This window comes from Calliphora vicina, chromosome 1, assembly GCF_958450345.1.
Source record: "Calliphora vicina chromosome 1, idCalVici1.1, whole genome shotgun sequence".
Taxonomy (NCBI): Eukaryota; Metazoa; Arthropoda; class Insecta; order Diptera; family Calliphoridae; genus Calliphora; species Calliphora vicina.
In genome coordinates, this window is record NC_088780.1 from 15982589 (window position 1) to 16009068 (window position 26480).

General features: G+C 26.6%; 3 protein-coding genes across 6 annotated transcripts in view; 1 reads left to right on the forward strand and 2 right to left on the reverse strand.

Moving 5' to 3' along the window:
- The window catches only part of smash (smallish), a 231827-nt gene extending 216600 nt beyond the window's left edge, over positions 1 to 15227 (forward strand). For all 3 annotated transcript variants that reach the window (XM_065499139.1, XM_065499138.1, XM_065499140.1), the window contains 3 exons: positions 6738 to 8274; positions 8341 to 8624; positions 13645 to 15227. In XM_065499139.1, coding sequence (XP_065355211.1) covers positions 6738 to 8274; positions 8341 to 8624; positions 13645 to 13832 — 2009 coding nt within the window. In that variant the 3' untranslated portion in view covers positions 13833 to 15227. The remainder of the gene's footprint in view (positions 1 to 6737; positions 8275 to 8340; positions 8625 to 13644) is intronic.
- A 4670-nt stretch (positions 15228 to 19897) lies between these two features.
- On the reverse strand, positions 19898 to 22708 carry LOC135964238 (kelch-like protein diablo). Its single transcript, XM_065516404.1, has 3 exons — positions 22554 to 22708; positions 22035 to 22478; positions 19898 to 21035 (listed from the first exon to the last, which is right to left on the reverse strand). The coding sequence occupies exons 1-3, from the start codon at positions 22629 to 22631 to the stop codon at positions 19977 to 19979; spliced, it is 1581 nt and encodes a 526-aa protein (XP_065372476.1). The 5' UTR covers positions 22632 to 22708; the 3' UTR covers positions 19898 to 19976.
- Positions 22709 to 24654: 1946 nt separating this feature from the next.
- Nep2 (Neprilysin 2) overlaps positions 24655 to 26480 on the reverse strand; it is a 67200-nt gene continuing 65374 nt past the window's right edge. For both annotated transcript variants that reach the window (XM_065499141.1, XM_065499142.1), the window contains 3 exons: positions 25665 to 25915; positions 25402 to 25588; positions 24655 to 25333 (listed from right to left, as the gene is read on the reverse strand). In XM_065499141.1, the coding sequence (XP_065355213.1) occupies positions 25182 to 25333; positions 25402 to 25588; positions 25665 to 25915 (590 nt within the window). In that variant the 3' untranslated portion in view covers positions 24655 to 25181. The remainder of the gene's footprint in view (positions 25334 to 25401; positions 25589 to 25664; positions 25916 to 26480) is intronic.

Consider the following 26480-nt stretch of genomic DNA (forward strand, 5'->3'; position numbering starts at 1 on the left):
GTGTTTTGAAGTGGCCTGTCCAATCGCCAGATCTCAATCCCATAGAAAATTTATGGGAAATTGTATATCGTAAAATAAGGACCCAAAATTACACCAGGAAGGAAGATTTATCGGAGGCGGTTATAAGGGAATGGCAAAATATTTCAAAGGAGACCATTGACTCTTTAATTGGTTCAATGCATCGTCGATGTGTAGCAGTTATAAAAAATAAGAGATACCCAACAAAATATTGAGTTATTGCAAAGTTTAGACCCTATTTGTTAAAATAATACCAAAGTTTTCATTGTTTTGTCAATGCCGTAATAAAGAAATCTTTTAATTTGGTTTTCTCATTTTTAGAATTTAATTAATTAGGTCCTTTGTTTTTTGTTAAATTAAGTTAATGAAAGTATACAAATAAAATACTACAAAAATGTTAAAATTTTTTAAAAAATTATTTCAGTTTCCATTGTTTTGTCAACCACTGTATATCTGGATTACTAAGTTATTAATATAGACAATATGGATATCTAATGATAGATATTTCAAAGACCTTTGCAACGACGTATATAAGACCATAGTAAGTTGAACCTATAATGGGTCAAAATCGGAAAAAAAATTGTTTAACCCGATTTTTTTTCACCAAAAAAAAAATTGAAAAAAACAAAAAAAAAAATTTTAAATTTTTTTAAAAAAAAAATTAAATTTTAAAATAACAATTCGAAAAAAAAAAATTTCCCAAAAAGGAAAAACCAACTTTGAAAAAAAAAAAAATTTTTTAAAATTTAAATTTTAAAATAAATAAAAAATGTTTTCCCAAAAAGGAAAAACCAACTTTGAAAAAAAAAAAAATTTTTTACCTAAAAATATTTAAAATTTGTATTTTGATGTATAATTTGGTGAAGGGTATATAAGATTCGGCACAGCCGAATATAGCTCTCTTACTTGTTTTTTATAACCACCATCTATTGATTTTGTAACATATCGAAATATTGGTCCCTAAACCAAAGAGTATTTATATATACTGGGTCCTCTTAATATTCTAAGACGATCTAGACATGTCTGTCCGTCTGTCTGTTGCAAGCACGATAGGGTCCAAACGAGGATAGTTGGCTAAGATTTCCCACAAATACTCTCTGTTGAAAAGTTTTGTTTGGTATTGAAAATGGACAATATCAATGGACCATGGGTCCATGGCAGTATCAGACCATAGGTCTAAGACGATCTAGCTATATCCGTCCATCCGTCTGTATGTCTGTTGAAAACACGATAGGGCCCTAACGAAAGTAGTTAGGCTGAAATTGTTCACAAATACTCTCTGTTGAAAAGGTTTGTTTGGTATTAAAAATGGCAAATATCAGTCCATGGGTCCTCATAAGATTCTAACTCAATCTAGCTATGTCCGTCCAACTGTCTGCCTGTTGAAAACACGATAGGGTCCAAACATAAAGAGATAGCTGGCTGAAATTTTCCACAAATACTCTCTGTTGAAAAGGTAATATCAGTCCATGATTTCACCTATCCCCCATACAAATCTCCCCCGGAATACTGTTTGAGCAGTGTTGATTATACGGCAATTCTGATACAATTTTGCACAAATTAGTTCTAAGTACTCCGAAATTATACTGTAAAGTATGGCGAAAATTGGGCAACTTTTATCCTAGTCCTCCCTTTTGTCCTAGGCCCCCCTCAAAAAATGACATGAACATTAAATATCGCGATGAAATTGGATATAAACAAACAAGTTTTATATGAACCTCAATCTGTCTACCAACTTTTGAGAGGATCGGTCCATATAAGCCCTATATCAGAAAAATTATTGTCACACATATTGATGGTGGGTATACAATTGTTGGCACAGCCGAATATATCTCTCTTGATTGTTTTATTTTTTCTTTGGTTACCTGTTGTTACCATTTCTACTAAGTTCTTGTTAGTCTTTGTTATTCCAAATAGAAAATTGTAATCCGTTTAGTGTGTGTTGTTAAAAGGTTAAGGGTGAGTCAGTCGCCATATGTGGTTGCCATATAATGACTTACTTAATGGTTTTATATGTTTTGAGAACTGTTGACAAATCATTGATTTTTTTTTTTGTGATTTTCTTGTTGGCTTTTCGAAAGCTTTTTAAAGCTTTTGTTATGTTATAACCCTTAGCTGTTATTTGGCATAAAAAAACTTGGAGAGAGTCTCAAACATTTATAGAAATGTCTATAGAATTTGGTTTTGATTTGTAAAGCTAATTCGTCGTATTATTCAGCCTTCTGATTTCCTAAGAAATATTTCACAACGGCAACAAAAGATTTCAAGCCTTTACTTCTAAATCATTCTTTGAATTTATGAAACCGTTGTCTTTCAATAAATGCATTATTTGTGGGCCATCAAAAATACCAGCTAAATGTGTTTCTGTACTCAAACGTGGAAACTTTCTTGAAAGAAATCCAAAGCATGTACCAGTTTTATCTAATGCCTTCACATACTGCTTCATAGGTTCCAATTTGATGGGTAATGGATGCAAAATGATCTTATCTCTGGAAACCAAAGACGGGTTTACCAGTCTTTCTTAATCCAATGGTAATGTTTTGCTCTGCTGTCCCAGATGAAACATGGATATTTATTTTTTATTTATTTATTTATTTATTTATTTATTTATTTATTTATTTATTTATTTATTTATTTATTTATTTATTTATTTATTTATTTATTTATTTATTTATTTATTTATTTATTTATTTATTTATTTATTTATTTATTTATTTATTTATTTATTTATTTATTTATTTATTTATTTATTTATTTATTTATTTATTTATTTATTTATTTATTTATTTATTTATTTATTTATTTATTTATTTATTTATTTATTTATTTATTTATTTATTTATTTATTTATTTATTTATTTATTTATTTATTTATTTATTTATTTATTTATTTATTTATTTATTTATTTATTTATTTATTTATTTATTTATTTATTTATTTATTTATTTATTTATTTATTTATTTATTTATTTATTTATTTATTTATTTATTTATTTATTTATTTATTTATTTATTTATTTATTTATTTATTTATTTATTTATTTATTTATTTATTTATTTATTTATTTATTTATTTATTTATTTATTTATTTATTTATTTATTTATTTATTTATTTATTTATTTATTTATTTATTTATTTATTTATTTATTTATTTATTTATTTATTTATTTATTTATTTATTTATTTATTTATTTATTTATTTATTTATTTATTTATTTATTTATTTATTTATTTATTTATTTATTTATTTATTTATTTATTTATTTATTTATTTATTTATTTATTTATTTATTTATTTATTTATTTATTTATTTATTTATTTATTTATTTATTTATTTATTTATTTATTTATTTATTTATTTATTTATTTATTTATTTATTTATTTATTTATTTATTTATTTATTTATTTATTTATTTATTTATTTATTTATTTATTTATTTATTTATTTATTTATTTATTTATTTATTTATTTATTTATTTATTTATTTATTTATTTATTTATTTATTTATTTATTTATTTATTTATTTATTTATTTATTTATTTATTTATTTATTTATTTATTTATTTATTTATTTATTTATTTATTTATTTATTTATTTATTTATTTATTTATTTATTTATTTATTTATTTATTTATTTATTTATTTATTTATTTATTTATTTATTTATTTATTTATTTATTTATTTATTTATTTATTTATTTATTTATTTATTTATTTATTTATTTATTTATTTATTTATTTATTTATTTATTTATTTATTTATTTATTTATTTATTTATTTATTTATTTATTTATTTATTTATTTATTTATTTATTTATTTATTTATTTATTTATTTATTTATTTATTTATTTATTTATTTATTTATTTATTTATTTATTTATTTATTTATTTATTTATTTATTTATTTATTTATTTATTTATTTATTTATTTATTTATTTATTTATTTATTTATTTATTTATTTATTTATTTATTTATTTATTTATTTATTTATTTATTTATTTATTTATTTATTTATTTATTTATTTATTTATTTATTTATTTATTTATTTATTTATTTATTTATTTATTTATTTATTTATTTATTTATTTATTTATTTATTTATTTATTTATTTATTTATTTATTTATTTATTTATTTATTTATTTATTTATTTATTTATTTATTTATTTATTTATTTATTTATTTATTTATTTATTTATTTATTTATTTATTTATTTATTTATTTATTTATTTATTTATTTATTTATTTATTTATTTATTTATTTATTTATTTATTTATTTATTTATTTATTTATTTATTTATTTATTTATTTATTTATTTATTTATTTATTTATTTATTTATTTATTTATTTATTTATTTATTTATTTATTTATTTATTTATTTATTTATTTATTTATTTATTTATTTATTTATTTATTTATTTATTTATTTATTTATTTATTTATTTATTTATTTATTTATTTATTTATTTATTTATTTATTTATTTATTTATTTATTTATTTATTTATTTATTTATTTATTTATTTATTTATTTATTTATTTATTTATTTATTTATTTATTTATTTATTTATTTATTTATTTATTTATTTATTTATTTATTTATTTATTTATTTATTTATTTATTTATTTATTTATTTATTTATTTATTTATTTATTTATTTATTTATTTATTTATTTATTTATTTATTTATTTATTTATTTATTTATTTATTTATTTATTTATTTATTTATTTATTTATTTATTTATTTATTTATTTATTTATTTATTTATTTATTTATTTATTTATTTATTTATTTATTTATTTATTTATTTATTTATTTATTTATTTATTTATTTATTTATTTATTTATTTATTTATTTATTTATTTATTTATTTATTTATTTATTTATTTATTTATTTATTTATTTATTTATTTATTTATTTATTTATTTATTTATTTATTTATTTATTTATTTATTTATTTATTTATTTATTTATTTATTTATTTATTTATTTATTTATTTATTTATTTATTTATTTATTTATTTATTTATTTATTTATTTATTTATTTATTTATTTATTTATTTATTTATTTATTTATTTATTTATTTATTTATTTATTTATTTATTTATTTATTTATTTATTTATTTATTTATTTATTTATTTATTTATTTATTTATTTATTTATTTATTTATTTATTTATTTATTTATTTATTTATTTATTTATTTATTTATTTATTTATTTATTTATTTATTTATTTATTTATTTATTTATTTATTTATTTATTTATTTATTTATTTATTTATTTATTTATTTATTTATTTATTTATTTATTTATTTATTTATTTATTTATTTATTTATTTATTTATTTATTTATTTATTTATTTATTTATTTATTTATCTGTTTTTCCATACAACAAGACATACATCTTTTAATTATAGTGTGGAACTAGGGGAAGTTATTGTAATACAATTTAGTTTAACATAATAATTTATTAAGTGTGAAAAATTTAAACATTTTAAAAATCAAAAATTAAAATAGTTAAGAATCAATTTAAAAATAACGAAACTTAACAAAAATGCAAGTTACTAATTAACAAAATCATAAATACAATATCAAGTTTAAAGTGCAAAGTTACGTTATATCATTATTCAAATGTTTCGTTATTTCTGATTTAAAAGTGTTTACGATGCTGTTTGTTTGTGCTTTATTCGGAAGTCTGTTCCATAGATGGAACAGTAAAATTGCCATTCCGTTATCTTACTTCGGTGTGCAATAGGTATGACCTTATTCCCTCTATTAGACCTTGCAAAAGTTATCCGATTATATAAATATGACGGCACTTTAGTGTAAACGATTTTGTGTAGTAGCGTAAGTGTCCTGATGTTATTGTATCCACTTTGTTGATCTGACAAGAGATTAACCATTTTTAAATCGAAGCATATAACCCATTTAATCATCCTTTAATTTTTGATACTCCGCCTTTAATTTCGTAGAATGAGAGATAGGCACTATCTTCTTCAGCTTTATAGCTTGAAGAGCCGCATTTTTTTCGCGACCTCGATCTGTAGAATATGGTGGAAAAGGATGCAACCTAAATCATGGATTTTTTTCCATGGAAACTACACATGTGTGCACCATGTGAGATGCCTATCTAACACAATCTCTAGCACTTTCAATCTCCGATCCGCCAACACTATATCGTGATTTTTTTCAATTGTTTCGTGTGTATAGACCTCATCTGGGCGTTCAGAACGTTCGGCATTTTCCGTGTTTGTACGGCCACAATGAAATTCAGTAAACCACTTTTTACCATTGAAATTGATGGTGCGAGTTTCCATAGTATCAAGCTTAGCCTTTAATATGCTTAATGGGCAGACGAAAATCACTTTATTCCATTTTCTCCTCAAGTCACGAGGTAAACTGCTAGCAATGGCTGTCAAACACAAACTAAATGACGCAGCCCTTTCAGTTAAGAGCCGGGAAATAAGTACAATTTAAGCCTGTAAATCAGGATATATCATTTTCCTTTTATTCATAGATACACCAAACTTGAAATAACTACGATCACCGATTTCTCACTGTCTAAAATGTTCTATATAACTTTACACACAATGTTTCCAATTCACGACTTATTCAGGGCCTTAATCTCAATTTTGAATTGAAATATTTTTATTTTAAATATCATTAAAATATAATTTCCCTTCCCCGTTTAGGTGAAAGTCGTGATTCCGGTGTCTCTGAGAATCATTCTCGCCAGAGTAGTGAACACTACACCAACTCTTCGGAAGAGAATGAAACACACGATGACACCACCTCACCGCTAACGCTGCAAACACAAACCGGCCTGGATGCTGCACCAAATGATATGCTATACCAAAATGATGGTCTACTCACCGTAGTGCCAACACCACTACTGCAAACAGTCAAAGGCAATTCGGCCGAATCGTGGACCGAATCGGCCACCGTAGCAGCAGCAGCTACACAATCGTTGACCGAGGCTACGGCTACAGCAAATGCTAAAATGATGTCCATAGAGGAGAAGATCAGAGAGCAGGAGGAGGTTTTGAGAGTAGAAAGGGAACTATTGCAATTGGAGCAGGAGGAATTGAAGAGACAAAGAGAAAATCTCATGTTAAGAGAGAATATGGCACGCAGAGAGTTACAGCATGGCGCCAAAATGTTAATGTCGGCCAATAGAAGATCTTTGCAAGATCTTAATGGTTTGGGAGCCATGTCTGTGGTTAATATTAATGGTGATGCAGGCAATAATATGGAAATGTATCATTCTCAAATGAATCATAATATGCAGGCACAACAACACCTGTTAAGTCAAACACAATTGGCTCAGCCACAACAGCAACAGCCACAGCCGCAGCAGCATCAGTCCCAACAAATCTATGCTAATATTCCAAATTTACAACAGCAATACTATCACATGGAAACCGATTATCGCAAGTCCATGTCCGATATTAATGAGTTCTCCAAACGTATGATGTCACAACCTCCTGCACCACCCTCCAAACCCATGCGTGCCATGCATATCAATACCAATACCTCGACGAATGGCATGATGGTTAATGGTGAGCAGCAGGATTATGCTGCCCGTCAAAGACACTCTTTGAATTCACAAACATTTGGTGGTTCTTTGGTTAAAATCGCCCCAGCTCCCACAGCTGCGCCTAGAAATGCTCCCCACATCTATTCCAACTATCATCATCAGTCGGTGCAGAATTTAAGTTCCACTACCACAAATCAGACTCAGCAACAGCAGCAGCAGCAGCAAGTGGTCAGCAATGCTGCTGTCACAGCAAATCAGTCTCTGTATCCCGGCAATATGTCACGCAATACCTTACATGCTTTAAGTGCTACACCCAAGCCCAAATACACCGATGGCTGGGTCCAAGTCCAGCAACGCAAGTCTTACGACAGCAATTTGGCCAATGATCCCGCCTGGCTGTCGGCCTATCAACAGAAACGAAAGTCAATGCCTGATACTTATCATGGCTACAATCAAAATAATCACTGGTTGATTCAGGAGGCCGAACAGAGGCGTTTAAGTGAGCAGCAACAGCAGCAACAGCAAAGAAGAACTGTCACTTCAAATACCACTTCTATTCATCAGTCTAATAACAAGTTATCGAATGGCTCTGCTTTACTGTCTTCCTCGACAAATGGCAAACCTTTGCCCGATTCCATTATACAAACTCTAACGGAAAGAGTGCAAAGCAAAGGCATTGGTGAGAGAAAAAGGTAAGTTTTGCTCTTTTTAAATTGAGTATTTTTAAAATTAATTTCTTTGTTTTCGTTTCATTCCAGAAATAATTTGGACAAAAGTCCTTTACATGCCGCCTCCACCTACCATCAATATCAGCAGCAATACAACAATAAACTAAATCAACAGCAGCAACAGCAACAGTCCGTCTCCAATGCTGCCATACACCGTCATAATAATATTATTTCAACAACATCAGCCTCCACAACGTCCACGTCCTCCACTACGATCACTGGCCAGTCAAATCTAACTACCACCCAGCAGCAGCAGGACAAAGTTTTGAGTGTTAGTGGCAAAAAGAAATGTTCTCATTGCGGCGACGAATTAGGTAACTTTTGCATCTATGTTGGTTGTGAGTGTTGAATGTTTATCGAATTTTAAAAGAAATGGCAAGAAATTGTATCACAAATAATCAATCACTTAGATCTCGTACTTTGAATCATAGAAAATTTTTAAAGTTGTTTGGATTTCAATTAAGAAGAAAAGTTGAAAACAAATCATAAACTCACACATTATTATAATTATGAAGAAATGATAGTAAAGCAGACATAAAGTAAAAGATTCCAAAAGTCCGAAGGACCATTTTGAAATGAACAACAGAAAATTAAATCATAAACTCCCATTTGTTAGCAAATATTATAAAAGGAAGAAGCTAAAAGTATGTTTTCTTCTTTCATATTACAATTTGAGGAAAGTGATTACCTAAAATTGCGTTATCAGTTTCCAAACTGGTATTACAGATTGCAACTGGCAGCTTGTCATTTTATGTTGCCAATAGGCCCTCTGACAACGCAACTGAGGTTCCTTTGCCATCCATAATCGTCTGATAAATAAAAGGTTTTTAAATCTAAAGGACCAAAAACCAAGCAAAAGTGATCTTCATAAATAATATAGACAATATCAAATTCTTTAGGTCCGAATGACCAAATACTGTCCGAGGGATCATACTGTGTTCAAAATGATGAAAGAAGAGACAGTTTTTAAACAAAATATTTTTTTTGTTTCATATACAAGTGTTTCATTTAGAAACACTGTAGGTCCGAAGGACCAAATATAAATCAAAACGAAATCTTTAACTGCACCCTCATATTACAAACAATTAAATCTGTTTCTGGTGTCTATCCGTCATCCAGATTGGTACATGAATGCCGAGTGTCTCTTAACGAGATGGCGTATACTAGGATGGACTTATACTATAGCAGATGAACTGGCCAAAGCAGATTCTCGTCTGCAAGTCGAAGATAATTTGGTCGGTATACTGCTCTCTTGTTGTAAATCATTCATACAGCGCCAAATTTTTGAGTCTGCTCAGCTCAGATGGTCTAGTTTGGCAAACTGTTCAGTATCAAGTCTTGCAGGTCAATGTCCCTTACGGGGCTATCACGATCTCGGCTAATAATTTTGATAGCCGTGCTTACGGATCACTGATTAATTGCTGCGCATGCCAGGAGACTAAACACTCCTTATAATGACATCTGTAGAAGTTGTCATGACGAAGATGAGGAGGAAACGGTTGAACACCTCCTTTGTCTTTGGGCTTCTCTATCGGGGATCCGGACTACGACAATGCACTACTTAGCCGATCTTTTATGCACTACTTAGCGGATCTATTGTGAGTGTATGTTAGTTAGACGTATTCGTTTATTCGTTCGTCGGGTTGGTTGATCCTAGTTTTGGAGAACATTTTAAGAAATTAGAAGATATAGTTCAAAACGATAGAAGTTATCTTTATAACAAATTATGGAACATTTAAAGGGTTGAAATTCTTAGGTGCTGTGGTAAAAATTTATTTTATTTTACTTTTATTTTTCTTTTTTACTTTGTTTAAAACAAACTTTAGTTTTCATTTTCATTGAATTTTAATATAAATTTTTAACTTGAACCAAACAAAATCTTAATTTAAATTAAATTTCTTTACAATTACATGCCTGTACCTATAACTAATGGATTTTTAATAAAAAATTTCGAAATATTATTAAAAGATATGGGTTGTACCACCGACAAATGCCGCCATACTCATCGTGAACTAAAATATATTGTTTGGGTGTAGTTTTCGCAAGACCAAACGAAAACAAAAACGAATTTAAACAACGATTTTCTTTTTTTTGTTACCAACAATTTATAATTTTTAAATATTTTTTAGTTTTTTTCGATTAAAATTAATAAACAATTTTTAGTTAAAACGAAATTTTTAAAGATTTTTCTTAATTTTATTTCTATGAATTTAAAATAAAACCGAGAAATTTAGTTGAAAGAAATCTAGGAATTTTCATAAACCCCACCCAGCTTAATAAGCATTAAAAGTTTTGAGTTAAAAAGAAAAAAGGTTTCAATGCTTAAAGCTTAAACAAAAGATTTAGATTAGATGTATTTGAAATATTGAAAAATTTATTAAGTCTATTTTATTAAATATTAAAATCTTGAAATTTTAAAGATAGATTTACACAAAATTGCTGAATTATTGCTTAGATTAGTTAAAAAATCTGCTAATTACTTTAAATTTTAAGTCTTAAGGATTAAGTTAGGTTAAAAAAGCACGACTATTTTTTTGATTTTTTTCAAAGTTTTCTTAAATTTGATCACTTAATTTGAAGCTTAATGCTTTTAGAAAATTTTATGTAACAAATAAATGATTCATTTCATTATTAGTATCATTCTTATTAGATTAAAATAAGTTTTTTTTTAATTTTTTTGAGGTTAAGTTCAATATATTTTTTTCTTTAAGATTTTCTGCAAAAGAGACAAATGTTATATTAAATATGAGTTATGAATCTTAAAAATAAAATCATAACTATTATACTTTTTGTTACTTTTAAAAAAGATTCAATCTGTATTCAATTCGTTTGAGGTAAACATCAATTTTTGTATCACTATTTTGAGGTTAGTTTTTAAAATGTTTTCCCTTAAAACTCGAAAATTCTTAAGAAAGTTGTATGTACTCATACAAATGAATGATATAATTTATTATTAATAGTATTCCAATTAGATTGTTTTACATTTTTGTTTGTTTTTCTCATTTTTGAGGTTATGGTTATTTTTAGGTTATTTTTTTTAAATTTGTTCCCTTAAAACTTGAAAATTCTTAAGAAAGTTTTATGTAATCATACAAATGCATAATACATTTTATTATTAATAGCATTCTAATTAGATTTGAAGTATTATTGTTTAAAATTTGTTCTCATTTTTTAGGTTCAGCTTTTTTGAGGTTAGTTTATTATTTGTTTTAAATTTATTCCCTTAAAAATTGAAAATTCTTAAGAAAGTTGATTGTAATCATACAAATTAATAATACATTTTATTATTAAAAGTATTCCAATTAGATTTGAAATGTGATTGTTTCACATTTATTCTCATTTTTGAGGTTAAGATTTTTTTGAGATTAGTTCATTTTTTGTTTAAAATTTATTCTCTTAAAATTTTAAAATTCTTAAGAAAGTTGTAGGTAATCATACAAATAAATAATACGTTTTATTATTAATAGCATTTCAATTATCATATCAAATGATTTTTCCAAATTTGTTTTAATTTTTGAGGTTAGTTTATTATATTTTGTTAAGTTTTTCCCTTAAAACTTTAAAATTTTATGTAATCATATAAATGAATGATACATTTTATTATTAATAGCATTCTAATTAAATTTTAAATAAGTTTGTTTAAATTTTTATTTTATATTTTTGAGGTTAAGTTTAATCAAATTTTGTTTTAAGGTTTTCTGGAAATAGAGGCAATATTATATAAAATGTGAGGTATTTATATTAATGCAAATAATAATTATCATAATTTCTTTTTATTATTGTTAACAAAGGTTGAATTTTTAAAAATAATTTTTGAGGTTATGATCGAAATTTGTAGGTTATTTTTTATTTTTAAAATTGTTTCCTTAAAACTCAAATATACTTAAGAAAGTTTTATGTAATCATACAAATGATTGATGCACTTCATTATTAATATTATTCTAATTAAATTTTAAATAAGTTTCTTTCATTTTTTTTAAATATTTTTGAGGTTAAGGTCAATAAAATTTTGTTTAAGTTTCCTTAAAAATGAAGCAATATTTATAAAACATGAAGTATTCTGATTAAATAAAAATCATAACTATGATAATTCCTGTTAGTTAGTGTTAACAGGTTGAATTTTTTAAAAAAATATTTTTGAGGTTGTGATTGGTTTTATGATGTTATTTCTGTATTTTTATAATTTCTTCCCTTAAAACTCGAAAATTCTTAAGAAAGTTATAGTTAATCATTGAAATTAATATTACAGCTCTATAATAATGTCATATTTATAGGATTTGAAATAATTTTTTTTTATTTTTTGGAGGTTAATTACTTATGTTAATTGTTTTAAGATTTTCTACAAAAGAAGAAGCAATATCACATCAAATATAAGATTTTCTGTTAATGAAAATCTCAACATTGTTGTGATATTTGCTAGTTACAGTAAATATAGATTCAATTTGCATTAATTTTTTGAGGTTAAGTTAAATTGTTAGTTCTTTTTTAGGTTATTTCTTTATTAAACCATTTTAAAGGTTTTCCTTAAAACTCGAAAATTATTAAAAAAAGTTGTAAATTATTAATTAAATTAATAGTACAGCTCAATGTTAATATCATTTTTATGCCCGTAACTTCTTTAAATATATATCAACAGCGACAAATATATGCTGGAATAAATTTACCTAAAAGGTTACTTGACATTAATTTCAAATCAATATTTAAGGGTAAAAATTATCAAATATTTTTACTCCATAAGTAACTAAGCACTGCTAAATATCTATTTGTTGAAATTGCAAGCATTATTGGATTTAAAACAAGCTATTATTTTTTGAGGTTAAGTTCAAGATTAATGGAATTTTCGAGGTTAGTTAGAAATTTTTAAAAAATGTTGACCCCAAGCCTCGAAAATTACTAAGAATGATTAATGTAATCATACATTTGCATGTAAAACTCTAACTAATAATATAATTTTTATTAAAATTGAAATAAGTTTGTTTTGTTTTCCTTTTTTTTTAGAATTTTTCTTAAAATTATCAGCAAAATATAATAATATTATATAAAATACTAGGTTTATATTGATTAAAATCGATAGTATGTTTTAATCAATGTATTTATTAGATCTAAATGAAGAAGTTAAAAAAAATAGTTTGAGGTTATGTTTAATATTTTTATCAATTTTTAGTTTAAAAGCAAATTTCTCGGTTTTATGCAAACTTCAAATAATTCAACAAACTCTACTTTACAACCATTAATAATGTTTTTATATAATTTCTTTAAAAAAAAACTGAATTTTTGTTTATTTTTATTAATTTAATTTCATTAAATTTTTTTCCCACTTTTTAAAAACTGTAGGACGTGGAGCTGCCATGATTATTGAGTCTTTATTACTATTCTATCATATCAACTGTTTTAAATGCTGTGTGTGTCATGTCCAGCTGGGCGATGGTCTGAATGGTACCGATGTTCGAGTGCGCAATCATAAATTACACTGTCAAAATTGTTACTCAAGTGATGATGGCATTAAGTTTAGTTGTGTTTAAGTAAAACAAATTATATTTACATTACATACCTACATAATTAATTGTTGTTATTGTTAAAAACGAAGATTTTAAGAAATAATAATAAATTAAGGCTTAAAATAAAAAAAACTTACATTAAACACTTACAAATAATACATACGTATTTGTTAACCAAGTTAATAATATTATATGTATTTAACGATTTAAATTTTTGAAATATTTATAACATTTTCTTTTTTTTTAAATATTGAATTTTTAACATTTTTTAAAAATGTTTGCAAATTTTGCTTTTTTTTATATGAAAAAAAACATATTTTTCAAAAAATCTCTTTAAACCCCCCATTGGTGTCTTTTTTATGCTAAAAATAACAATAATATTTATAAAAAACTCTTTCTTCCGCTCTCTAACTGTGTTTTATATAAAAAAAATTATACCCTTTAAATTTCAAAGAATTTTTATGAAATTTTTACAATAATTATTACATATACCTACGTACGTACATACATAAATATTAAAGGCTTGAAAAAAATCTCTATGGAATGTTAAATTGAAATTTATGCTGTTTAAGAAACGAAACTATTAAAATGTTATTGAATTTTTAAATTTATTCAAATACCCCCCTAAAGCAAATATTTAAAAAATTTATTACATTAAATTTAAAACTAACTAATTGTATCATATCATTAATTTATTTGTAAAAAAAAAAATTGTTAAATATCCTTACAAATTATGTTTTAATTATAAACATTTCTCTATTTTTGGCTTTAAATTGTGTAAAAAATTATTCAAATTGTATAAAATATTTAACAAAAAAAAAATAATTAACTTTTTATCTCAATCTGGTTTGTAATGGAAATCGTTATTGGAAATGAATGGATTTTAAACCAAAAAGGGTTTGATGAATTTATTACTTTCAATTTAATACAATTCCATTAAAGTTCATCACATTTGTTGACTTAAATTATTTGAAATTTGTCATTTGTGCTGTTTTTTTTGAAAGGAAATAACAACGAAAGAAATCCTTCATACACTTTCAAATCGATCGTTTTGATACTGATCGATCGATTTCCATTATATTCTAATTTTAACATTTTTCTATGTTTAACTTTTATATTGATTGTATTTAATGATGAAACAATTACTATTTATACATAAATTCTTTTTTTATATTTTTATTTTATTTTATATTTGTATGTTATTATTATTATCATTATGATTATGCTCTTTAACCTTTAAACACCTTATTAATAATTAATTAACAAAAAACTTTATATTTCTGTAAAAAGGTATGCTTGAATTATTATTATTATACTATTATTACTATTATATTATTACTATTATTATTTTTATCTTTTCGAAACAAAAAATGTTAGTTGTTTAATCACAAATCAATAAACAAAAAAAATACACAAAAATATTAAGACATTTTTAATTCAAAAGGAAATTGTACAAAAAATCCCTGCCTATAAAACACATCACAAACCCGTCCCTGCCCGTAGCCCCTCCTACATCCTCCTTTGTCTTTAGACCATCAGAAAAGAACCTAAAATGGAATCTCCTGGCATTAGTTTATTATATTCGCATTAGTATGGTTTGTATAGCCTAACTTAAAGCGCACATTTATTTTTTTGTTCCGGCATATCCTGAAATATTAATCTTTGCTTAATTTTAAGCACATTTTCGGATACAGCATGGGGAATTACCAGAAAGAAAAGTTTCCAGTCATTTCTGGCCACTAGTTTAGGAGAAAAAATTAAAAATTCATAAACCCAAGGTTTTTTATAGGGAATAAGTCAGATATCAATCAATTCGTCACACAAATATTGCATTTGTTTCCTACATTCCCATTAGTATAGTTTGTATAGCCTAACTTAAGGCGCACATTTAAACAGAGTTGAGTTGTGTTAAAATGTTGTTCCGTGATTTCCTGAAATATTAATTTTAGCTAAATTTTGAGCTCATTTTCAGATTCAGCGTGAGGAATTACCTAAAAGGAAGGTTTCCAGCCATTTCTGGTCATTAGTTTAGGAGAAAAATGCAAAAAACCAAAATAATGGTTTCCTCCATAGGAAATGTGTTGAATTTCTATTAATCACCCAATTGTATAGTTTATATAGCCTAACTTAAGGCGCACATTTAAACAGAGCTGAGTTGTGTTAAAATTTTGTTTCCTGAAATATTAATCTTGGCTTAATTTTGAGGACATTTTCGGATTCAGCGTGGGGAATTACCAGAAAGGAAAGTTTCTAGCCATTTCTGGTCATTAGTTTAGGAGAAAAATGCAAAAAACCAAAATAATGGTTTCCTCCATAGGAAATGTGTAGAATTGTTTTCATTCAGTTTCTTTAATTTGACTCCGCTAATGGTTAGGGTCTGTGCTACTTGTCTTGCAATCTAAATTCATAGTTTGTATAGCATACTTTAGGGAGCTATATGAAGCACCCGTTTTATAACACAGCCTAACTCATATACTTTTTAGCGCCTTAAATTAGGCTGTGAGATTTATTTAAAAAATTATAAAAATTTACTTGTTGCTTTTTTTCGCATTCTGAGCACCTGGTAGCTAACTTGAACTTGTACGAAATTGCAAAAATTTTATGAAAAAATTACAGTGGCCTGGCGTGCGTGAGTGATTTTAATAAATGAATAATAACAGTGGCGGTTTGTATAATGAATGTAATTAAAACAATTAATAAATAAATAAATGTATTGTTTAAAATGTATATTTATTTAGCAATAAAGTAAGCAATGTAAATTTAATTAAATATAGGTTTTTTACATTAGTAATGTGTAAGTAATAATTAATATTAATTTATGTATATTTATTAGTCAAATTATTATCTTTATTGTCATAGATAAAAACTAAATTCCCCAGTTTTGATCTCTTTTTTTATACCCTTCACCTTCGTGAGAAGGGTATACTATATAAGTTTGTCATTCCGTTTGTAATTTCCACAATATAATTTTCCGTCATGTCCTTCTGTCTGTCTGTCCGTCTGTTGAAATCAATTTTCTGAAGACCCCAGGTATCTTTTGAATCCAAATCTTCAATAATTCTGTCAGACATGCTTTCGAGAAGTTTCCTATTTAAAATCATCAAAATCGGTCCACAAATGGCTGAGATATGAGGAAAAAACCAGGACAACCTCGATTTTTGAACTATATCTGGATTACAAAGTCATTAATATAGACAATATGGATATCTAATGATAGATATTTCAAAGACCTTTGCAACGACGTATATAAGACCATAGTTAGTTGGACATACAATGGGTCAAAATCGGAAAGAATATTTTTTAACCCGAATTTTTTTCGCCAAAAAAAAAATTAAAATAACAATTTGAAAAATTTTTTTTCCAAAAAATTAAAAAAAAAAATTGTTTAAATAAAAATATTTAAAATTTCTATTTTGATGTATAATTTGGTGAAGGATATATAAGATTCCGCACAGCCGAATATAGTTCTTTTGCTTGTTTTTTTTACATATTTGAAATAAAATAAATTAATTTTGTTATAATTATATCATTTTAGAGGTTTAGGTGCTGATTTATTTAAGTTTTAATTGAAATTAATAAACAATTTTTCATATTAATCGATTGAAAATAGAGTTGCTTTTACAAAGTTATTTTGTCGATTTTTTCCAGCAAATGTTACGATTTTGGACTATATTCGTTTAAGAACTATGGTTATGGTCACCTCCTGAATAAAGTGGATCAAAGTAAATATGAGGGCGGGTCAATAAGTACGTGACTTTTTGAATGAAACACAGGTTTTTGGATTAAAAATTATTTTATTTTTCATCAGTCTCCTTTGAGCTAGCTCTATAGAATAAGATTTGTCGAGGTCATCAAAATAGGTATGTTTTGACTCATCATTGGAGTCAAATCTTTTTCCGCCGAGCCATTTCTTCAGGTTTGGAAACAAGATATACATCCCAATTATGAATAAAAAATCCCCGGGAGTTATTTTTTTTTTCTTTTTTTAACATTGAATTTGAATAGGAAAAATGGGAAAAGGAAAAAAACTCCCAGGGAGTTTTTATTCATAATTGGGCTGATAGTCACTTGCTTCTAAATCCATGGAAACTGCACCCGATTGTGAGCAAACACGGCAGCCATCTTGCGGATTGCTTTCTTATCCAAGTGGTCATTTAAAATTGAAACTGAGCCATGTGAGATGACTATGGCTTTTACAATCTCTAGCACTTTCAATCTCCGATCGGCCAACACTATATCGTGAATTTTTCAATTGTTTCGGGTGTAGAGACCTCAACTGGTTATCCAGAACATTCGGAATCTTCCGTGCTTGTACGAAGAGTTCCCATAGTATTTATCAAGCTTAACCGTGGTTTGAGTGACGAAATTCAATTTTTTCCACTTTCTCCCCAAGTTACGAGGTAGTTGCTATCAATGGTTTATTCAAATAATTTTGTCATAAATTTTTTTAAAAATTAAAAAAAAAAATTTCAAAAACTATTTTGAAAAAAAAAATAATTTTGTTTAAAAAAAAAAATTTGTTTAAGTATAATTTGGTGAAGGGTATATAAGATTCGGCACAGACGAATATAGCTATCTTAATTGTTGTTATTTAAATGGCTTACCAATGACATTATATGACCATCGAAGCTCAACCTGGAGTCCGCAAGAATGTCCTTTTGAAAAAATTTAACATGACATTTCGATAGAATTCTCAAGGCCTAATCAGAGCTACAATTAATATACAATTTACATGAAAATACCTTAAGAAACAATACATTAACGACAGATCCAGCAGTGATTTCAAATCGGGAGCAGAATATTTATTATTTCATTTCGTAAACAATTTGAATGATAGTCAAACAGAGTCAGCTCAGTAAGCGAGGAAATAATTTATTATTTTATTTAAATCTTTCACAACTCTTTAATCCGTTACATAAATATTTATTTAAATCTAATTAATTTTAAAACTAGATTATTGTAAGATTTTGAAAAACGTAATTTTCTTCAAATACTTTTAATTTAATTCCACAGCAATAAGTAGTTATAAAATCTTAAAATAAGGAATCATATTTTTAAAAATATAATATTAGGTATAGTCATAAAGTTTATTTGGCCTTTAGCTTTATTTTTAACTATAAATAAAATAAGAATATGTATATTTTAGATCTGTTCAGAACTAAAAACTATTAGCAAATTTTACAAAAGAAGTGATGGTCTGGCCAATATCATTCTCAAAGAAATGTAGGCCGGTGACGCCGAATTTACTGTGTAATTTTTTGAGGCATGGAAATATAACCATATACGGATACCACTACGTGGTAAAAGACCAAACAAAAAGAGCCGTGTCTCCCAGTTTAGCCCAAAGTCATGCCTCGTTTTTGCAAACAATTTATCATTTTCTCAGGCTCATAACTTGCAAAGAGTTCGGAATTTTGTTTTACTTTCTGAGACAAAGTTGTAGCACTTTAAATAAAGAACAGAAATTATGAACTTATAAAATCAAAAAACTTCATCTTCAAGATCAAAATCGCATAAAACATAAAAAAAAGATTTTTTTTAACTTTTTTCCCCTGTTCAGGTCCATAGATAGCAAACCGTTCAAAATTCAAGGAAACAATCAACTACAAAAATGTACCTAAGATCTCAATAAACAACTTTCTAGAACATATGAACTTCCTAGGAATGATTCTTAACACCGTTTAGATAGGTCAATATAAGTTAGTACGAAAAAACTATTAAATTATTATAAACTAAAGCATACTTTTAGGCAGCTTAAAAAAATGTATTTCGAAGTTTTTTGCGATTTTGTAATAATCTGTTCGCTCCTATTCTGAAGCGAACATTCAATTGTCGAGGGAATGTTATAGTTTTTGGTTACTGAACAGAAATAGGGACTTAACTACGTAATTCGATTCGAAAAAATAAAATAATCGAATTTGTAATCATAAAATAAAATGATAGGAAACCTTTGATATAGATTTGGTCAGATGTTAGCAGAATGTCTTGCTAAAATTGCTGCTTTTATTATATATGTATGTATAGGAAAAAATCAGTAGGGATTTTAAATTGCAATTGTAAAGAGAATTTAATTCTACAAACGTTTTTCTTAAAATTAATAACTACTTAAATTAAAAACTACTTCTAATAAGTATAATAATGCATAAAAACTTTTTGTTCTTTCCAAATTTAAATGCCATAATTAACCATGGGCATGGCCACTGCATAATCCCAGTCTCTGGTAAAGGGAAATCGATGTACTACCACCCATCTATTCTCCTCCATATCATAGCGTGCTATAAACTCACCACACGTACAAAACAATTGATTGTCCACCGTAAAGATTTCATAGAATTCACGTTCCTCCCCAAAATCTATGATCTCCCATTTATTGGCACGCACATCATAACGTTCCATACACATGCCCAGGCCCTCACAGCAATAGATATTGTTACCTATAACAGCACTTGAGCAATAGCCTTTGATATCGTTCATGGGTCTTAAATTATGCCAGGCATTCTCACGCGGATCAAAACGCTCCAAACAATTCCAACTTCTTACCTCCTCCTCACCGCCCATCACATAAAACATATTGTCGTGTATCACAGCTCCCATGGAGCTACGTTGCACCAGCATGGGTTTACAGAATTCGGTTTTATTCGTTACCAGATTTAAATATTCCACAGTGTTGGTAATGCCGCTCGAGGAATTGCCTCCTATGGCATATAAGCAGTCGTTGGAAATCAATGAACGATGATGAGAACGTCTCATTAGCAAAGGCGTTAGATCATACCATTGATCTCTGTAGATATTATAGTAATAGGAGTTTTTGGTACTGCGTCCTATGCTGCCACCCTGCATGTACAGAATATTCTTATGGGCCGCCAAACTGATGGCAAATGCTGCCCTTGGGGGAGGTTTCAGGGGCAACATTGTCTCTGTGTGCAAATCATAACGAAAAGTTTCGGGCGATCTACCCATTTTGTCCACCAGAAATATGCGCCACTCCGAGCTGCCCTCATAATGTTCCACCTCACTTAGCCATTGTTGGCAGTCCGCCTGTTCAGTTAGGGTTTTAAGGGATCGCGTGGCTTCTGCCGTTACACACATGGGATGTATGAAACGTAAAAGTTGCGGCAGATAAGCTAAACGTGTATCGGGTTTATACTCGGCCCAGCGTACAATACCCTTCAAAATGGTGTCGTCGGAGTGCATGAATAGTTCGTTGTTGCTGAGAATGGGAACCAACTGAAAGTAAGACATAAAAAAAGGTTATAGAAACACGGCCGAAATAATTTAGAAAATGAGTATTCATACAAAGTTGTATTCATTGAAATCTGTCCATATTTATACAAGTTATAAACTGTAAAAAGTTTTCTCAACCAGTAGCTGTCGACTTTGACACGCTGTATGTGGTCCTGTATTACAACAGTATGTTGGAAAACTTAATTTTCTAAAAGCCTATATTTTCCTCTATGATTCGTTCATACATCATTTTGCAATAGCACCAATAGTTTAAAAGATTAAGATTAATTACAACTTTTTTTGTGATCAAGCCACAGTGTGGCGTATGATTAATATTAATTATGACTTTTTTGCTAATTTTGCTTATAATTCCTAAAATTGTTAAGCGATTTTGAAAATTTCAAAACACAGCACATAAAAACATTCAAGAGCTTTTAAAGGTTTTAAAAAAACTTACAAAATTTTTATAATTTAAGCAAAAATTTTATATTAAAAAAAATATTTTTTTTTCTAAAGTTTTATATAGAAAAAATATAAAAAAATATATCAAGGTCTTGGTTTTTTATGATATTTTTTATTAATAAAATCTCAGTTATTTAAATCTATTAAGAAAAATGGCTAAAATTCCTTTATTTATCCAGATTATTATAAAAAATCTAAATTTTGTCCCTTATGACGTATGATTAATATTAATTATGACTTTTTTGCTAATTTTTTTAATAATTCCTAAAATTATTAAGCGATTTTGAAAATTTCAAAACACATTAAATCAAAACATTGTAAAGATTACAATAAAATGGAAACTTTACAAGATTTATATAATCTAAGCAAACTACAAATAAAAAAAAACAAGAATTTTTTCTCTACAAAAATTCACATTTTCTAAAAAAAGGAAGTCAAACAAAATGACACCATTTACTTTCTTTTAGATGAAAAACTAACCAAAATATCGATTTTGGTTGAAAAATATTCAAAATATTTTTTTTGGAATTCCTTACTTACCTCTTCATACGACATCTCATAAAACTCTTCACACTGCACTACCTCCTGAAAATGTGTTATTATAAAATCCTTGGACATCTCTAGCAAAAATTGATTATTCTGTTTCTCTGCGAAATGTTTGAAACCCAAACAATTCTCCGGATCCAGCAATTCGCCCATATGCTCCCCGCACATATCCGACAAATGATCCAATTGCAAAAATGAGGCAGTTTGCAGCAATTGCTGAACATACTCATCATTGATATCACACAAACCCGTATAAATAAATTCCACAACCAATTTCAAACAGTGGGTATCAATTTCGGGCAGTTCTATTTCAGCCTGATCACTTTCCGGGAAATGGCCACTAAACATGGCCATAAAGAAGGGACTGGCGGCAGCCAATATATTACGGTGGGCTGAAATACGTGTGCCATCGCTGCCTAAGAGACGGACATCGGTAAACTAAGGGAAGTAATATATTCAGAGTTACTTACATAGTAATGTTAAGATAAAATCGATTTTTTTTATACTATTTACCTGTTCATTTTTTCTAAACTCATTTAATTGCTGCAGTAAATGACCACTTGTTCCTCGAATAAAGGAACGTGGTATCATTTGCTCTTGCTTGGTTAATTCGATGCAATTGGAATTTTTCTTATCTCGATTATTTTGTTTATTAGTGGAATTGGCCATTTTTTATAAATTATTTTTTATATTTCTTTTGTTTATTAATAAAACATTTTTAATGTTAGGCGTGCTAAGCTACTGAACTGTCAATCGTTAATTTGTTGGTATAATATGACAGTTACGGATCATGCGCTTTAGGCAATTTACCGTTATAGTTTTTATTGTTTAAAAGAGGGGAGTTTTGGTGTGGTGAATTTGTTAAAATAATGGTGGTTAATATTTGAAACTCCAGAATGTTTTATTAAAATATTTTTGTGGGTTTGTTCAAATTGGCTTCTGCTTGTCAAAGATGACACAATAATAGTCAATATTAATCGAAAATTCATCAGGCCCCATCATTATTAAGAGTTTATGATGTGAACTTTAACTATCACCAATAATCAATTTAAATAAAACTTTTTTCTACATTATTAGCACAAACACTATAATAAAGCATTTGTTTTTTATTCTAGCCCCCATTTGTCATTATTTTAATAGCTTTTTTCAATAACTTGAATGTAATAATTAAATAAATTAATCGTTGGGGGATTTTTTATATGTAGAACAAATAGTAAACTCCCTTATTTTGTATTTATTTTTATAACAATACATATTTCTCTGTCATTTTTCATTTAGTTAAACCATATTATTACATTACTGGAATAAACACTATAACACGAGTATTACAATTTTTAATTTTACCACTATTTGTCATTATTTTAAGAGCTTTTTCAATAACTTAAATGTAAAACTAAAATGTTTTAATCGTTTAGGGATTTTGTATCTACAAAATAAGTAAACTCCCTTATTTTTAATTAATTTTTATAACAATACATATTTTTTAATTAATTACAAACACAGTATTTTAATTTTTAATGTAATTTAATTCACTAAAAATTCATATTTCATCCAATAACACGTGTTAACGACCATTTCTCCATTAAACCAGTAATGTTCACGCCATACAACAATTGTTTGAAAAATTTACACACATTTGTTACGCTCTTTTAAAAACTTTTGTTCATTCATCGTTTAGCTCTCGATGAAAACACATGCGACGGACTATCGTCATTTTTTTCAGACATTTACTAAGCATTGTTGTTGGTTGTTTTTGGACGAAGCATAGCAAACACAAGCGTTTCAATTGCAATTGAACACATAATAACAAAGTCAAAAATAAATACAAAATTAAATATAATTTAGGCCGTATAATGCATATTTTTTCTTTTCCTTAAAATTTAAATTACATTCATTAAATAAATTGGTTATATGTGACAAAAATTCTAAATCTAAACTTTCATTATTTTGTTCTTATTTTAAATGTTTGACATTATGTTTGCTGGGTAGCTCTCTCACCAATACATCTTCATTTTTATTTTTGAACATCACTGCATTAAACCAAATACAAAACTAATCAAAACAAACAACAGCAAGTAAAAAATATAAACAAAATAACGGTACTTGCATTCCTTTATGTTTCTTAGTCTGAGAGAGAACAATAACAAGCATACCGACATACATACATACATACTCACATCATTGTTATGGTTGGTAAAAAATGTAAACAAAATAACGGTACTTGCATTACTTTATGTTTTTTATTTTTTGATTGAGAGAAAACAATACCAACAAACATACCGGGATATATACTCACGTGTTTGTTATGGTTTGTTTGTATGTTATTGAGAGATGAGCGAATATTAAATGTTGGTTTTTTGTTGTTGTTGTTTATAAAATAAATGTAAACAATACAAATAAACGGCAAAAAACAGCTGTTCTTATTTGTAAACAATAAACAGACTTTTTTGAAAGCAAATTTATTATATTAACAAAAGTATTTAACAAATGTTAATAATTTGAATTGTTTATTTCATTTATTTAAATGCTAAACACCTTTTTAATGCTGCACAATAAAATTTTTATATAATATAGCCCATAAAAGAACAAATTAAATAAAAAAATCCATCCACACTTAACAAAATATTTTAGTAAAATAATAATATTTATACTTTTTCTTTATTAATTTCACACATTAATTACGTTTTTGTTACATTTTAATTTAATTTATTGGTTTTCATTTATTTTCATTGATACTAATATCTGTATTTTCTAAAAAAAAAACAAATTATTTATTATTTAAGTTACAAAAGAAAAACAATAATAAATACAAAAAAAACTATTTAAGAACTACTAATTATTTTGTTGAATTTTTTGTTTGTTTTCGTTATAAAATTGGAAATTATTACACACACTTAAGGTCTGACTTAAAAAATAAACTACAAAATAATCTGTAGAATTGCACATTTGTTCAAAAATACAAAAATAAAACAAAAAAAACATGAACTTAAAACTAAAAAAATTAAATAAAAAACACATTACAGTATTACACACATATAAAAAAAGTGGGAGTGGGGGGTAAGTGCTGAGAGGAGACTCAATTTTTTTTTTATAATAATAAAAAATTTAATATATAATAATAAAAAAACAGTATTATTAAATCTACCAAACTTCACATTTTTGCACAGGGTTCATGGGTGTACCCTCTGGACACTGGAAATCGCGGGAGAAATCTTTCATGTTGCTCAAAGAGCCCAAAACGCGGAATTCATTGGGCGAATGCACACCAGTGGTTATGCGCATTTTGAGGGTTTCTATTAAAAAAAAACATAATAAATTATAAATTAATTAAAGAAACATGAAATCTAGCAGAAAATTATACCTTTTCTGTATTTAGCACACCACGTTTGGGCAGCCGATATCCAGAACATTTGCTGGGGTGAGTAGTTTAGACCAGGCAATTTGGGTTCTTCACCATTTTGGGCCACCCATTGTTTGTAGGCCAAATAGGATTCTTTGATGCCGCCATTATCGGCAATATTTTCTCCCTGAGTATTAATGCCATTAAGCTAAAAATAAAAAAATAATAAAAATGTTAAAAAATAAATCCAAATTCTTCATAAATCTGAGTTTGGAAAAACTTACATTGAGTCCTGTCTGTTTGTCGGTGTAGTTGCCGTATTGTTCTATAATACATTTAGCCTTTTCCAAATATGCTTTCTGGGTATCGGGTTGCCACCAATCAATCAAATTACCCTCAACATCAAATTGACGACCCTGATCATCGAAACCGTGAGTGATTTCATGACCAATAACGTAACCAATGGCACCATAATTCATGTACTTGGGACGTTGACCACTAAAGAAGTGACCTTGCAAGATGCCAGCAGGGAATTCTGTAAAGAAAATAGTGAAATTTTAAATTTGTTTAAAACATGATCGAAGGTTTTTCGAAAGATTTTCTAAAGAAAACATATTCGAAGAAGGTTTTTCGAAAGATTTTCTAAAGAAAACATATTCGAAGAAGGTTTTTCGAAAGATTTTCTAAAGAAAACATATTCGAAGAAGGTCCATCGAAAGATTTTCTAAAGAAAACATATTCGAAGATGGTTCTTCGAAAGATTTTCTAAAGAAAACCTATTCGAAGAAGGTTCTTCGAAATGTTTTCTAAAGAAAACCTATTCGAAGAAGGTTCTTCGAAAAGTTTTCTAAAGAAAACCTATTCGAAGAAGGTTCTTCGAAAAGTTTTCTAAAGAAAACCTATTCGAAGAAGGTTCTTCGAAAAGTTTTCTAAAGAAAACCTATTCGAAGAAGGTTCTTCGAAAAGTTTTCTAAAGAAAACCTATTCGAAGAAGGTTCTTCGAAAAGTTTTCTAAAGAAAACCTATTCGAAGAAGATTCTTCGAAAAGTTTTCTAAAGAAAACTTATTCGAAAAAGCTTCTTCGAAAAGTTCGCTAAAGA

Excerpts from the sequence above, each read along its gene's own strand:
- LOC135964238 (XM_065516404.1), bottom strand. The coding sequence starts at position 22,631 with ATGATACCACGTTCCTTTATTCGAGGAACAAGTGGTCATTTACTGCAG. Across the intron at positions 22,479-22,553 it reads AGTTTAGAAAAAATGAACAG|TTTACCGATGTCCGTCTCTT; the intron begins GTAAATAGTATA and ends TACTTCCCTTAG. Across the intron at positions 21,036-22,034 it reads ATGAGATGTCGTATGAAGAG|TTGGTTCCCATTCTCAGCAA; the intron begins GTAAGTAAGGAA and ends TCTTACTTTCAG.